Here is a 16,430-nt window from a genome sequence, read left to right as displayed (position 1 = left end):
GGACGCTTAACGGACTGAGCCTCCCAAGCACCCTGGAGGGCAGCAATTTTCAATAGGGTGGTCAGGCAACTCAATGAGATGCCATCTGAACATAGCCCTGATGGGTGTAGAGGTGAGCCACGTGGTTATGTGGGTGAGAGTTGTTCTCACGCCAAGTACAAAGGCCTGTGTTCCCTGGCATACCAGTTTCCTGTACCTTATCAACAAAATAATTGTGTTCTGGCTCAATGCAGCATGAGCTGCGCTCCCGCACGTGGTGATACAAGGATTCTGGCTCCTTCCACGTGTGGCTCAGCCCCTCCCACCACAGCCATTTCCGACTGAGCAGGAGAGAGAAAGTGTAGTGGAGAAGGCACCTTGGCACCTACCTTAAACTTCTTGGCCCTGAGGCAACATACAGTCTGTTCTCTCATTCTACTGACAAGCGCTGGTCATGTGGCTCTCTTAAATGCAAGGGGTACTGGGTGATGTCCTCCTGGGCTGGGCAGGGACTTCCCAGCAACAGCCCTTCACTGTGGAGGGAGCGTGAACCTCCCAGGGTCTGCTAGATGTCTCTGCCGCAGCCCTGAGTGGGGAGTGTGCCTGGATGTCCAAGGATCAGGGAGGACACCAGGTGGCTAGAGTACGCTGGGGGTGACCGGAGTTGAGGTCAGAAATAATGGGGGCAGGGGCCCCTGGGTGGCTCAGTCGGTTAAGCATCCGAGTGGGCTCGTGTCATTATCTCATGGTTTGTGAGTTCGAGCCCAGTGTCGGGCTCTGTGCTGACACCTCAGAGCCCGGAGCTTGTCTTTGGATTCTGTCTCCCTCTCTCTCTGCCCCTCCCCTGCTTGTGTGTGCGCTCTCAAAAATAAATAAAACATTAAAAAAAAAAAAAGGAAATTAATAGGGGCAGACTGTAGGGTCACACAGGCCATTGCTGGGTCTTTGGCTTGTCCTGTGGGCAAGCTGAGCTCTGCTGGAGGTTTGGAGCAGGAGAGGGCAGCGATCCCCCTTGTTTTCACTGACTCCCCCCAGTGGCCGTGTGGCGAACAGACTGCAGGGGCAGGTGGGAGTGGGGAGCATGGTAGGAGGCTGTTGCAGGGGTCCAGGTGTGGGGCCTGGGGTAAGGACAGGAGTGGTGGAATTGATACATTTTGAAGGTAAAGACAACAGTCTTCCAGGTGGGCTGGATGTGGGGTGTGAAGGAGAAAGGAGTCAAGGCCAAGTGCCAGCATGTTAGCTTGGGTGCTGGGAGTACAGAGATGCCATATACTGGGATGGGAAAGTGGTGGAGGTGGGTCTGAATGTGTGTGTGGCGTCAGGAATCTGCTTTTGCGTGTGGGAGATGCCACTTTGACCTGCAAGTGGAAACCCAAGCCTCTCTGAGCCTCAGTTCCTTGCCTGTAAAATGGGGGTAACCACACTTACCTGGGCAGGAAGATTCCCGGAGAGGATGACTGTGAATGGCCCGAGATGAGTGAGGTTCGCAGGGTGTGGGGTCAGAGGCAGTGATGGGCAGCTTGCTGGGGGAGCCAGAGGTGGGGCGTGGGAGTGGGAGATGGGAGAAGGGCCTCTCGGAGCCACTCAGGGCCTTTTTCTGACTCCTGGTCTCCTGCTCCCTCCTCACCCACTGCCCCAGGACAGATCACGGTGTTGAAGCCGGTGGGATAGAGAGTAGGACAAAAGCCAGTCTAGCAAGGAGCACACAACGGGGGTCCTGGGGCTCTGGATCTATTGCTGGCTCAGCTACTCCTTCCACGGGACTTGGTCTGGGGACCCCCATGCCTCAGTCTTTTGTCTGTCAAATGGGCTGGGCTGTGGGCCTCCTCATAGAACATCTGGAAGCACTTGGGGTGCCTGCAGGTGCCTGGGGAAGGGCAGCTGAGTGGAGGACCCTCCCCCACCCCCCACAGTACCACCCGCATGTGGGGAGGCAACCACAAAGCAGTAATATCTTTATTCCCATCAGTGACGCTGACAGGGCCTGACCCTTTACAAAGAAAAAGGTTAGGAAAAAGAGGGGCAGGGGCACAGGAGCCTCCATTCTTGATGCCCCCACCCCTCTGCCCACCCCCAGTCAGTGCCTCCAGACCAGGAAGGGCAAGGGCTGGCCACTCTTGAGGGCTCCCTATGCTAGCCCATCTGCCGGCGGAGTTGAAGGTGAGAGCAGGGAGGCCGGGCCCAGCAAAGCTCTTCCGGTGCAGACAGCAAACGGGGCGCAACAGGTAGGCTGTCCCCTTGGTGACCAGTCCTGGGCTTTCAGCGCCCCTCTGTGGCGTCATGGGGGCCCCTGTTGATTCCGCCTCTCTTCCAGTGCCCTGCACACCCACATGGACACCACGGTGGCATTTCCGTCATTGAACTGCATGATGAACGGGTGGCCCTGTGGAGGGGAGGAGAGGCTGTGACACGCATTCCCCAGACTGTGCTTCATTACACTCAGCAAGGCCTGTTCTCAGCCTAGACCCTTTTCTTCTCCGCACTAGCCCTGTGAGATAAGGAGGACAGCTACGAACCCATTTCTCAGCTCGCTGACTGAGGCCGGTGGTGGGGAGGTGACATGTCTGTCTGCAGCACTCGCTCACTGCGCGGCTCAGATTCTGCCTGGTGCTCACCTACTTTCTCCTGAAAGCTGCCCTCGGGTGAGGGCCTGTCCCATGTCCACACTGCCTGGCCCCACATCACCCACACCACTCCAACAGCTGGCCGGCCAACGCCTGGCTCCCGGGTTTCCAGTGTCCCAGTCCAGCTGCTGCCCACAGATCAGAGGATCCTCTCGTCTGAAGCTACGCCAATCCCTTCTAGTGTTCTTTGTCTAAGGCTCTCTGAACAAGTCCCAGTGCGCGAGTGGAGGGAAGGCCAATGTACCAGGGCAAGGAGCAATATGCTGGTGGGTGCAGATCACTCTGCTTCCTGGTGACAAGTTGGGGGCTCGACTTTGGAGGGGCCGGTACTGTCTCTGCATGGCCTGTCTGGGGCTCTAACCTACTTAGCCCATAGGCAGGCCAGGTTATATTTAGCCAGTCCCTTCCCGTGCGGTCCTGAGGAATCAAGATTCACACTCACAATCTTATGGCCTCCTAGGAGTTCCCAGGGAAGGTCAGAAAAAAGTAGTGGCAGTCAAAGAGTCACCTTGATCACAGGCCAAAGGTGAAAGGAAAACTGAAAGGCATGCTCTTCCCTCCTCCTTACCAACTGGCTTCTTTGCTAAAGAACACACATAGGCAGCTTCCTCCTCTACCAAAAACGTAGCCAGAGACCCAGGGAGCCACAGTGGGTGGGCAGAGGTAGGGGGAGGCTCCTTGCTTCCTTCCCTGCCCCCCACCTCCTCCTCTCCCTCCCCTGCAGTCTTCCAGATCCAGCTCCCCTGCACCCTCTAGCTTTCTGAGTCCTCCTTGGGTTCCCCTCACCTCCCCACTGGTGTGAGCTGGGCTCCCAGCACTGCTTTCCCAATATACCCCGGTCCTGACCTGCAGCCCTGGGGGTAGCCAGCCGCTGGCCACACGTTTGAAGCTCCAAGCTGCCTTAAAATGAGCTCATCATGTGGCCAGGAGGGATGTGGGCCCAGGGCGCGATGCCCTGGGTGTCCAGACCCCAGTGTCTGCAGGAGTGACCCAAGACCAGGCCAGGAGAGGGAATGGGGCTGCCTGGTCAGACCTGAGATGTCTCTGGGGACAGGAAGGAAGATCATCGAGGCTTCCTTACCCTGGACTGATGTCACATCCCCTTCGCTGGCTTTCCCAATTCAGGCAAGGAAAACCGTCCCCAGGAGCATCCTTCATGGCCTGGCTCAGAGACATACAGAACACCGGTGGGGGTGCAGGGAGGGAAGACACTCAGCTTAGAGGGTGCCAAGGACCCCCACCCCAGGGCAGGGACTCACCCAGGCCATCACGGAGCGCGGCCTGGAGCCCAGTCAGGCGCCTCCTGTGATCTGCTTGAGACATTCCATGGGGCTCCCAACACACCTGTGGGGCGGCCGAGGGAGCAGGTGCCCCTTGTGGGCTGCCGCTGGGTAAAAAGAGTGGGAGGCCAGCTTGGGTTGGTGTCCCGCAGGCAGCGCAGACCTGGGTTGGGGGCTGAGGCAGGAGAGGCCCAGGAGGGCCTCTATCTTGGCCCCCATTCGGAGTTCTCCCCCCTGCATATACGCCTACCCCACACCCGCCTTCCTAAATCGCTGACAAAACAGACGGAATTCTTCCTGAAGTCCGAGTGTCCACATTTCCTTTTCTGGAGGCTCAGGAGAGACGACCTTGCGCCCTTGTGAAGAACAAAGGGAGAAGCTGTGCTCAGGAGCCGATGGGCCCCCTCCCCCCAAGCCCGGGGTAGCACAGTGTCACTTTCCCAGAATGCCCGGTGACTTTGGGGCCCATATGCTCCATCTCTGTTATCATCTGTTCGGGAACAAGCAGAGCGGAACTGCAGGAGGGGAGAGTGGAGGCATTCCTTCAGTTGCGGGCAGGCTGATGGCCGCACTGCAGGGAAGCATTTGCCCAAGCGCCCTGGGAGGCGCAAGGGGGAGGCGGTGGCTCCGGCAGAGACTTTGCCCCTTTCCCGCCCTCCTCGGCTGGGAGGTGACTCTCGCGTCCTGCGGATCCCTGATGCTTTACCCCGGCCTGAAGGGAGTGACCTGGACAAGTGGTCTTGTCCCCAGCTGCCGCTGACTGGCTGGGGGGGAGATGGGTGGAGGAATCACAGAGGGAGGCAGAGAGGACAGAGACAGACGGACACGGAAGGGGAGACCGCGGCCTGTCCAGGCATCCGGGCCTGCGATGTGTGAACTCGGGAGCTGTTGGCAGTGTGGGCCACCGTAGCAGTGAACGTACCGAGAGAGCCGGGGTGCGGGGAATGAGAGCACAGAGAGCAGCAGTGGACCGGGGGGCCGCGTTCCTGGGGGCCTGGAGGCAGCTCTGCTCGCAGGGCCCGTGAGCACCTCACGGTTCACACGAGAGGCACTGAGTCATAGGTGGGCGCTATGATCTCCACTGTACAGATGAGGCAATGGAGGCTGCTGGCTCGTGGCCGACATGCCTGGGCTCCCGGAGCTGGGGCTGGACCACAAGTCTCTGTAACCCAGGCCCATCATCTGGGGTTCTCCTAGGCTGACCTGGGGTGTACAGAAGTGGGAGAATCAACACCCAGATCGCGATCCCCCTCACCTCATCTCTGTCATGACTCAGTCCCTCCTAGACAAAGGTGGGCCTCAGGCTGCGAGCCTGAACTGCCCCAGGTCCTGACCTCCGTCAGCACTGCCCCTTGGACGCCCTGGGAGAGTGCTTGCTCTGCCATAGTGGCAGGTCACTCTCACTCGACTCCCCCTATCCCCATCAGCCTGTGTGGGGAAGCAGGGAATACCATCATCCCATTTTACAGAAGAGGAAACTGAGGCCCAGGGAGGGAAGTGGCTGGTTAAGTGCTGGCGCTGAACTCCAGTCTTCTGGTTTCTGTGCTGGTGTGTCTCAGGGCTGGACTATGTCCCCTGTGACCCGGGCACTTCCTCTTTATAATGCAGCGACCCTCCTCCAGCCCCATGACATGTGTGATGCAGGAACTCCTCATGAGTTTAACGAGCAAACAAAATTCGATGGACAGTTCTGGGAAAAGCATGAGAATCACTCAGCCACTGAAGTGCCTGGTTCCCAGGTGGCTCTGGACAGGCCTGGGCAGATGCTGGCATAGCCAGATGCTCTAGGAGTCCAGGCAAGGCCAGACGCTGGAGCTGGATGGAAGCTACACCCTAAATAACACTGAGTCCAGCACCGTGGATAAGTGCTCTGTGCCGGGCACTCACCAAGGGCTTTGGTCCTGATTTTCCTACAAAAATCATGCTCGCTCTGGAGGTGCACACAGCTATGTGCACCCACCTTCCAGATGAAGCAACAGACACTCGGGGACCTGTCCGAGGTCAGCAAAGCGACCTGCACGCAGCTTGTCGGGGGCATCCTGCCCCGTCCCCACCAAGGTGGCCGGCCCAGGCACCCGGACCTCTGTCCTCCAGCCAGAAAGTATGTGAGCAGCCACTTTGCAGGGGCTGGCAGGGCGCGTGCCAGGCGGGGACTGCGGCTGGTCTTGCTGGCCTTGTCACCAGCGGTGGGAGCCACTCTCATTTCCTGGATTCTCTCAGGGCCAATTGCAACAATTGCGCTGGTGAGCGTTGAAGTATTATGGTCCACAAACTTCGCCACAGAAAATGGAGGCACAATGAAGGCAAAAGGATGGGACTGCAAGAGGCAGGATGACCCCAAAAGTGGGACGGGGCGGGGGGAGTGAGAGGGACGAGCCAACGGCAGCCAAAGACGGCTGGTGTTGCCTGGTGCAGACACGGCCGCGTGGGGCTGAGAAGGGATCGTGCTGCTGCAGCTCGGGGAGCAGGTGGAAACTAACAGCTCAGGAAGAGGAACTGTAGTTGTTCCTGCTCCTTCAACTCGGCAGAGTGACCGGTGTTTCGCCAGAGTGTAACTCTCTGCCTCTGTAACAACGTCCCTGCTTTTTTCCCATCGGTTTCATTGTGATGAGATGCCTTCCTGACAGCGGGGCGCTTCAGAGACCCTCCCACGTGGGCAGCACTCTGCCCTCTGCCAAGGGGGAAGGGAGACGCTGGGTGGCAGGGAGCCAGGAGGTGGTTAGTGTGCCCACTGTGTGGGCGGGAAATGGAGGCCCCGAGCCTGCAGTGGGGGTAAATCCTGCCTGAGGCTCAGGCATCTGGACTTCTCACGCTCTGCCCTTAGCTGGGTTTTGACTTTCTGCCCAAATGGGAATTTACCCATTTGAGTCTTCACACTTTGTTCTCTTGTGTAATTTCCCAAAGAGCATCGTGCATTTGAATCCTTTAATAATATGCAGGTGTGGCTGCAATGCCGGCACATAGTAGGCCCTCAATTAGTAGCAGGCCTGTGGCACGACAAAGTCACTGCGTATTGTGTATGTGTGCATCTACTCGTCAAGCACTTGCTATGCGCCTTCTGGCTGCCTTACATCTGCACATGGCCTTGAACCCTCCCAACACCCTCATTTACAGACAAAAGAAACTGAGATGCCAAGAAATGTGACACGGGTCAAGGTCATAGAACTAGAAAGTAGCAGACTTGGGATCTGCATCTAAGACTCTCTTCTGTCATAGAGGACATCAACTTCTGTGCTCGTAGAGGTCAGGCACAGTGAGTTCTAAATTTCTACTTTTTAAAAAGGGTATCTTGTACTTCATAGGTGCTCGACAGGTGATTTATTTTTTATTTGTTTTTATTTTACAGAGAGAGAAAGGGGGAGAGGGGCAGAGGGAGAGAGAATCTTAAGCAGGAGCCCGATGGGGGTCGATCCCATGACCCTGAGATCATGACCTGAACTGAAATCAAGGGTGCCTGGGTGGCTTAGTCAGCTAAATGTCGGACTTTAGCTCAGGTCATGATCTCGCAGTTTGTGAGTTCGAGCCCTGCATTGGGCTCTGTGCTGACAGCTTGAAGCCCGGAGCCTGCTTCAGATTCTGTGTCTCCCTCTCTGTCTGCCCCTCCCCTGCTCATGCTCTCTCTCTCAAAAATAAATAAACATTAAAAAAAAAAAAATCAGACACTAAGCTGACTGAACCACCCAGGCGCCCCTCAATAAGTGGTTTTTAACTGGTAACTGCAGTTAGGGTGCCAAAAAGGCATATGTGTCCCTCCCCTGTTCAAAGTCCAATGTGTTAGGCACTTCTATTCAAATAGTTTACTTAATAATCAGCAACTCTAAGCATTAAGAGTATCTCCACTTTATAGATGAGGAAACTAAAGCACAGAGAGATTGAGGAACCTGCCCAAGGCCATACAGCTTCAATACAGTGTTGTCTCCAGAGCCCATGCCCTCAGCCATTGTGTTGTCTTTTGTTATCAGTGCCAGAGCTGGAAGATGGTGGCATCCACCCTATAGGCCAGCCTGCCCTCAGAGCAGAAGCTGGATGGTCTATTTGATAACCCCAGCTTCCCTGCTTCTCCATTCCTTCTCCTTGGGTCTAGGCTCCAGAGAAGCAGGAAAACTAAGGCCCAGTGTCTGGAAACCTTCCAGGGCTACAGAGACCAGACCCTAGAGGTAAACAGAAAGAACAATCAAAAACAGGATGTCCAACAGCAGGCTGGACTCCAAACTGGAGATCTCACTCTATGGGGCCTTTGTGTCTCCTCTCAAAAAATGCCACCTCTCCCAGACAGAACTGTGCAAACACCTTCGTCCTGACCTCTCTAGAGAACACACTTGCTCTGCTATGTGTTACCATCATTTGAACCCACTTTATCCTAACACTAGACTGTTAGGATAGTCTAGGATAGACTGTTAGGATAGAAACCACTCAAAAGCAAGGCAATACTAATCGCACAGCAGCCGCCAAGAAAAGGGAGTTGGATTGACTGGTAAGTTATGGCATCTCCCCAGGAACCTGATGCCAGGCTCAGACGCATGACAGGCTGGGGTGGGAAGGCCTAGCAAGAAGGCTCCACAAGCCGAGGCTGCTCTAGACTCTAGGGGGGGCCTCTCTGGACCACAGGACTCCCCTCCCACAGGGTGAGCCCCCGACCACCAGGCACTCCTCTCCCACCAAGGAAGCTGCATGGAAGAGAATTCCAGGGACCCATGAGCCTGCTGAAACAAGCAGGCCCAGCCCAGTTACACTTCAGCCAAGTCTAAACCAAGTAAAGGCTGCTTGGGTGGGCTGGCAGGGGCAGTCTTGAGATTAGGTGGGGCCTGTAAGGGGTGACCTGAGAGGCTTCAGGGGCCCCAACGTCAACACACTGCCCAGCACTCCACCTTTCTTTGCTGGGCCCGCAAGCCTTGCCTGAAGGCTCTCTGCACGTGCCTTCACGGTTCCAGCCCTAACGGCAGGGCTAATGCTTTAGTCTCTTCTCAGCAATAGTGGAGGAGTGGTAGACGGGACCTCAGAGACCAGTGGGGCCGCAGGATGTGAGGTGTGTTGGGGCTTCATTAAAGTTGTTAAGAAATATTTTCACTATATTCGTAATTAAAAAATAACATACGCAGTCAGATGCTTAAGTCAACGTGTCACACTGAATACTGGCAATCCATCACCACGGACTGTGCTGTTAGCTTTTTTTTTTTTTGCAGCTCTTGGAGGAAAGTCAGTCTGCTTGTTAGATCGGTGCATATTACTTAACTTCTTATCTGTGGGTTGACAACTAGGAGGGGCTGTTCTGGTGCACTGGCCTTGGAACACACTCAGGGCTGTGATGTCCACTCACACTGTAATGATCCATTGGGCTGTGTGAGTGGCACACGGGAGCCAGGTGCACTGAGCCCATGAAGTATGTCTGCCCAGAGACTGCCACGCAAGGCCCAGCAAGGGGGAGAGGGTCAAGGCTGCTCTGAGTTTCTGATGGTGTCGGTTCCAGTAAGTTCTGAGTACCTCTTGTCTGACCTACAGATTTTGAAAAGCAACTCATATGAACAGTTGCTGGTTACTCGCAATGACTAAGGTTCGAAATAAAAGTTTTCTGCTACTCCTTTTTTAAAGCTTCTCTATGGGTTTAACTGATGCCTAAGTTGAGCAGGCAGCCGGGGAAATCAGGGTTTCCGTGATTCCATGCTACTGAGACAAGAGCAGAGAGAAACTGAAAGCTGATGGCAATAAAATCGTAACTGTCACCTACGAGCCCAGCTCTCAGATTTTTGTGTTCTTCAAGAGAGGTCTCATAAATGACTTTATAAAGAAGTGTCAACAATGAATACTAATACATTCATGCTGGAAAAACCACCCTCTTTTCTATATTGAGATCCTGCATTAATTTTACATCATAAAAAGCATTCCACTGCTAAAGGTTCAAAACTACATATCGAATCCCTACTTACTGAGGAGAGAAGTTCAGCTTAGAGAGGGGAATGACTTATAAAAGGATGCACAGATGTCTGATGTCTGTGCACCTGCTGACAAGTGGCAGGGCAGCGGGCAGACTTTATACTATTAATTACATGACATAATAAGTCATAATCACCCCTGGGGTCAACTCCGCCTTTCAGGCCGGGCATGCTAGGCTGGTCACCAGGGGGAGCTGGGGAGAGAGGTGGCTGGAGGGGAGACCCATGAGGGACTCAGCAGGGAAGAGCTGAGGTACCTCAATAGAAATCCTCTCTGTCCCTGTGTGGGGTAGCGCAAGGAGCCCTGTACAAAAGAGTCAGCAAACCTTCTCTTGTTGTCCCAGAGTGATGGCTTGGGAAGGGCCACGATCGCCTGACTGTAGAGGAGAGACTAATATGGGGGGGGGGGGACTCCATTCCCCAGGCTTCATCATTCCACCAGAAGGACTTCTGTTGTTACTACTTTCCTGAGCCTTGCCCCCACGGAGAAGGAATGGCGACACTGGGAGGAAGGACTGAGCGTGATGAGCTCAGGGGTCTCCTGCCCACCGGAAGGGTGTGTTCTGGTCTGACCTCTTATTGGAGAGGCCTGAGTTTGCTCACCCCTGGGACTCAGTAAATTCCCAGCAAGGCCACTGGGGCCACAAGGTAATAAGCACATCCTTTAATCCAGGTTTTCATAGAAGTAAAGCTGATATTTGCTTTCCACCATTTCCTGAGTCCTGTTTCCCAGCTGGTTTTGAAGATAAGGACCATGTTTGCTGACCTCCTCACTCCCGCCCAATACCACTGCACTCTCTTCCTCTTGGGTGGGTTAAAATAAGAACCAAACAAGATCGCCAGCCCACAGACACAGGCAGGCAGTGTGAGGGGTGGTTATTACTCCTCTGCATAGAACACTTTGGGGGTACAGCCGCAAGATGAGGGTGTGAGCCTGGTTTCTGTACAGCTAGTGTGGAATCTGCCTGTTTACCTAGCCTGACTTTCTAGAATGTACTTTCTCAGCCTCTAATTTCTAAAGCTTCTCCCTGGGTGGGGGTGAGAGGGGACCCTTCCAGCCCTTCATTTTCGTTTAAGACCTAAGAAACAGTTTGCAGCTGTGACATGCCATTTCAATCAACCTTCCTGAGTTTATTCTTCACAATTGCTACAGAAATAGATGTTCCTCCCCAAATATTCAATTATTAGCAGCAAATTGCTTACCTCTAGCCATCCTACACTATACATAAACAGCTAAGGGGGTCAAGGAGCTCTCCACCTTTCATCTGAGCAGATCTATGTGCTCCTACACAGAGTAATTGGTCAGAAAATGGCCCATCGAGAGAACAAGATGTTTCCAGAGGTCTCCATGAGTCATTCTAGGGCCTGTACGGTGTGGTACAGGGACAGGGCACAGGGTGACTTCAGAGGGCCATGGTGAGGGGGGTAAACATGCAGGATGCCAGCACTCCTGAGTCTGTGTCAGAGGAAGCTGGCCCATGTGAGTGGCAGAATGGTGCCTCTGGCCCATTTAAGGGGGGCTGTGGTGGCTGTCTGGTAGGGAACCCAGATAGGGCTGGGGATAGGATGCTGGCTCCCCAGGCAGTTTCAGGGTGGGCAGATGCCCAGAGTAGTCGGGATCAGAGGGTACCAGAGGGAGAATGGGGGTCTTGCTCAATAATGCTGAGGACTCTTGCCTGAGAGGCTGAATGCGTAACAGGTCCAAGCAGTGAATATGGGACCATTTACTGATTTCTTGATGTTTAAGGTTTGTCTTTTGGGATGACAGCTGTGTGGTGGTGGAGGCTGAAAGCCTCAATGCTCAGAAGGTTGGATTTTCTCCCACCCCTTTTTTTTCTTACCTCTTGAGATTCGATGTTTGTTTGGGGACCTTTGATGGGTGTGTGCATGTGCTCATGTGTGTATGTGTGATGTAGCTTGTGAGTGTACAAAAGGCAGGAGGTAGGCAATGAGAACCAGCACAATTTCTGGTACACAGGGGGAGCTCAGTATGTTTGGAGTGATTCTAACAGTCAATGAAGAGACGATGAGAGACAAAGACAGCCTTAAAGCCTTCCTTTTACGTGGCCCTCACCCTGGCAGATAAAATGGAACAGTTTTAAAAGGCACAGCTTAACTCATAAGAAAAAAAGGGAATCCACAAATGCTAACAATGAAGAGGGAACTGAAAACCAGAATTTTAAGTGAGTGGAAGTCTCGTGGCTTTACGGGGGCTACTGGTTCCAGGAATGTTGTCCTGGCAAGTGTGAAAAACTAAGCAGAAACAGGAGACAAGGTCCCCCAGAGGGCTGGCCCAGAGACCCTGAACAAAGCTGAGACTACAGAAGGGGTGAGCTATAAAAAGTCTACACATCAGCATAGGGGACCATAAGGTGGCTCTGAGTAGAGTCACCCAAGAAATATAAAAATGGGGTGGAGCCTTGTGTAGTTGGGGCCCAATATACTACCTCTGTAGTCTGAGAACCCCAGGTTGATAAACTAACAGAATGTTGATCTTGATCTAGTGATACTCTGGAATGTCTGTCAGAAGCATATGAAAAAACCATTCTTGGGCAATCATTCTGAAATTCAAGAATATCCACAGTAACAAACTCCACTCACTATGAGCTTACAGTAAAAATTCCAAAGCATGTGAGGCATTAATTCGCCGTGGACCAAAATGAGAAGACAAAACACACACGGGAAGATGAGAGTTCTCAGAACTGAGGTAATAGAAAAATAATTGGGAAATGTAATGAAAAGCATACATTTGGAAAGACTAAAGACATACAAAAAGAAATTGAAGTACTAAGAAAAGAACAAGATATTATGAGAAAGAGAACAGAGATTTGAAAAAGAATTAAATGTAACTTATAGAAATAAAACATATAGTCACTGGAAAAAAAAAAAAAGAAACTGTATATAGATGAGCCAGACATCAGACTGGATACAGCTGAAGAGAGACTTAGTAAGCTAGAAGGATGGTCTGAGAAAATTACAGACAGCACAGTGTGTGTGTGTGTGTGTGTGTGTGTGTGTGTGTGTATGCCTATATATGTATGTATATATATATATATAGGCTATTTATATATATATATATTTATAGGCTACACACACACACACACATATATGTATATATATATATATATACATATATATATTTATATATAGGCTACTTTTTAACGTGAAACAGAAAGGCCCAGAAAACAGACCAAGACAAGATGAGACTGGACATGTGGGGTTGGAGCAATATCCAGAGACAGCTGAAAAATTTGGGGAACCAATGAAAGACAGGAATTCTCAGATTAAAAAAAAAATCACAATGATCTCCAACTAGGATAAATATAAGGAAATCTACACCTAGACAAATTGTAGGGAAACTGCAGAATACCAAGAACAGAGATGTTAAAAGCAACCAGGGATAGAGACGTATTGCCTACAAAAGGTGGCAATTAGGCAGTCAGCAGATTCTGCCAGCAAGACTAGAAGCCAGGGGACAACAGAGGATCTTTAAGGTCATGGGAAAAATGGTCAAATCCGATTAAACTAACAATCAAAAATTAGGGCAAAGTGAAGGCAATCCTAAACAAAAACTCAATAGTTTTAACACTCCCAGACACTCTTGGACAGAGCTCCTAATGGAGGGAGCACAATGCAATAGGAACAAGGAACAAAGAACTGGTGAACACAGGGATAAATCTAAATAAGCACTGATTATATATAAAATGACAATGATAGTGATGGCTGGTCTTAAGGATCTGAAAACAAGATGACAATGAAATCCTGGACTGTGGCGACATGTAAGAAGGAACTGATGAGACACCTGTAAGGTCCTTATATCTGGGGGGAGAAGGGCTACGGCAGAGAGTGCTGGCTGTCTCTCAATAGCCCTTCTCTCTTCCTCCTTCACGATACAAACCCTGATTTTAATGAGGAACACTGATACCCGGCAAAGCAACTGCACGCCCTGCCTCCTTCGCAGCTACTTTTGGCCAATGCCCTGTGAGCACGTGTGCTGTGTGCCAATTCCTAGGACTGTCCTGAAAAGAAGGGGCAAGCTTTTCTACCACCCCTCTCACTCCTGCTGGCTGGAGCTCAAATTCCCCTTGGCTAGTAAAAGAGAGACAGAGCAATGAATGGGGGAGGGTCAGAGAGAGAGGGAGACACAGAATCCAAAACAGGCTCCAGGCTCTGAGCAGTCAGCACAGAGCCCAACGTGGGGCTCGAACTCACATACCGCGAGATCGTGACCTGAGCCGAAGTCGGACACCCAACCGACTGAGCCACCCAGGCGCCCCCTTCCTGCCTTCTTTTACGTGAGGGAGAATACCCCGTGGTCTTCTTTAAGCTGCTGGTTTTTTTTGTTTGTTTGTTTTGTTTTTTTAATCATATGCAACTGAAACTAATTCTACCTACTATAAAGGCATTGAGCCTAAAGCTGAATACCCTTGTTTGGGAGTGTATATTTAGTAACTAACCTTAGGCTTTGCTAAATTAGATAAAAAATTTAGGGATAATCAATGAGAGGCTAGAAATGGAATGTAATTTCTAAACAAATGGAAAGAGTAAGAGGAAAAGAAACAAAACCCCCAACAGAATAGGGAAAAATAAGTCAAAAAAAGTACTGTAGAAAGTACAAAATAGGATATTGGAAAAAAATTCAAGCATACCAATAAGCAATACATATAAACGATTAATTAAGAAAGTAGGATGATATTAAACACACCAACAACAAAATGCAGAGACTCATTTACAACACCAGAGCACAGAAATGAGAACAAAGGCAGAGAAAAACACACAGCAGACAAACACAAACCAAAAGAAGAAAGCATAGGTTTATAAATAGCAGACAAAAAAAAAACTTAAAGCAAAATATATTTGAGACCTTTCACATAAAGGTAAAAGAAACACTCTGAAATGATGATATGGTATTTTGGCATAGGTACCCTACCGTCACTGCCTTAAAGCAAACACTGATAGAACTGCAGGGAGAAACTGACAAAGCCCAAGAACAGAGGAAGATTTTAGCAAAGCTCTCCTAGTAACTGAGAGAGAAAACAGGTAGAAAATTAGGCCACGAGGTATCTGAGTCACACAATTCACACATTTGATCTACAGGATGTAAAGAGGACATTGCATTCAAGAATGAGAGGATACACATTGCTTTCAAGCAAAGAGGGAACATAGGGAGAAAAATCAACCATGTAATAAGGGAGTCTCAACAAATACAGGTCTGATATTACACCAACTATGTACGCTGACCGGTGGTGCATGAAAAGTAGGTAACAATCAAAAGAGAGCAAAACACCTGAGTATTTGCAAATAAAAAAAAAAAATACTTCTAAATAATTCATGGGTCAAAATTTTCCTAATTGAAATTAGAAATTACTTAGAACTGAGTGACAGTAGAAACACTACACATAAATTTTTGTGGGATACACCTAAAATAATTATTAGAAGGCAATTGACAGCATTATATGGGTGGATTGGGGGGAAAAGATTGGAAATTTATGAACTAGGTGTCAAAAGAATATAAAATTATAAACAGAACAAAAAGTAAATCCAAAGAAAACATAAGACAGCAAATAATAAGAACACAAAGGGATTAAATAGAAAGCTATCAAAGAGATGATTAATTCAGTAAAGTACTGGTCCTTTAAAAAACTAGTAAAACAGGGGGCCTGGGTGGCTCAGTTAAGCATCCGACTCTTGATTTCAGCTCAGGTCATGATCTCATGGTTTGTGAGTTCAAGCCCCATGTTGGGCTCTGTGCTGACCGTGTGGAACCTGCTTAGGATTCCATCTCTCCCTCCCTCTCTCCCACCCTCAAAATTAAATAAATAAACATTAAAAAATAACATATTAAGAAATTAGTACAGCAGACTAACCTCTGATGAAATTGATAAAGGCACAAACAAACATCATCAGGAATGAAAAGAGGATACATAACCACAAATCCAGAAAAAAAAATAAGGACATTATATATGAAGGATATGAGGCCAACATATTTGAAAATGCAGAGTGAAGATGACCCAGTAGCAGACAGAGGGGGCGGGGATATGGGTGGATATATGGTGGGGAGGAGGTGGGAAGAGTGATAATGGTGGTGACTGGGAGGTGCCAAAGAACCCTGGCAAAGCATCACCCTCGCAGGTGGGTCATGGGTTCTGAGACCTGGTATCACACTTTTAACTTTTAAAAGAAATTCCTGGGATGCCTGGGCGGCTCAGTCAGTTAAGCGTCCAACTCTTAGTTTCGGCTCAGGTCATGATTTCATGGTTTGTGAGACTGATCCCCGAGTTGGGCTCCATGCTGACAGTGTGGAGTCTGATTAGGAGTCTCTCTCTCTCTCTCTCTCTCTCTGTCCCTCCCCCATCAAAATAAATAAACTTAAAAAAAAAAAAAAAAAGAACTTCCTATCCATTGTCTCATCTTATTTCAAGTAGCATCCAATGAAGTCAGGGCTGCTATTTCCTGAAATCCATCTTACTTGCAGCTTTTCTAACTTCTTAATCAGGATAAACAACCATTTACATGAAGCCTGGGCCTAAAGTGGAACATTTCTGATGCTACCAAATCAACAAAAAACATAGCGGCAGGAAAAGTGCTGAAGACACTGGTTGTCAAAAATGTGGGTA

General features: G+C 50.3%; 1 protein-coding gene across 8 annotated transcripts in view; it reads right to left on the bottom strand.

Annotated features, from left to right (window-relative positions):
* Positions 1-1,919: 1,919 nt before the first annotated feature.
* The window catches only part of MAP2K5 (mitogen-activated protein kinase kinase 5), a 270,804-nt gene continuing 256,293 nt past the window's right edge, over positions 1,920-16,430 (bottom strand). For 6 of the 8 annotated variants that reach the window (XM_040493071.1, XM_040493070.1, XM_040493069.1 and 3 more), the window contains one exon: positions 1,920-2,362. In XM_040493071.1, coding sequence (XP_040349005.1) covers positions 2,258-2,362 — 105 coding nt within the window. In that variant the 3' untranslated portion in view covers positions 1,920-2,257. The remainder of the gene's footprint in view (positions 2,363-16,430) is intronic. The other 2 variants (XM_040493073.1, XM_040493072.1) reach the window with 1 other exon arrangement.

The sequence above is a fragment of the Herpailurus yagouaroundi genome, unplaced genomic scaffold (assembly GCF_014898765.1).
Source record: "Herpailurus yagouaroundi ecotype Mexico unplaced genomic scaffold, PumYag 184, whole genome shotgun sequence".
NCBI classification, from domain to species: Eukaryota; Metazoa; Chordata; class Mammalia; order Carnivora; family Felidae; genus Herpailurus; species Herpailurus yagouaroundi.
This window is presented reverse-complemented; position numbering and strand designations above follow the sequence as displayed.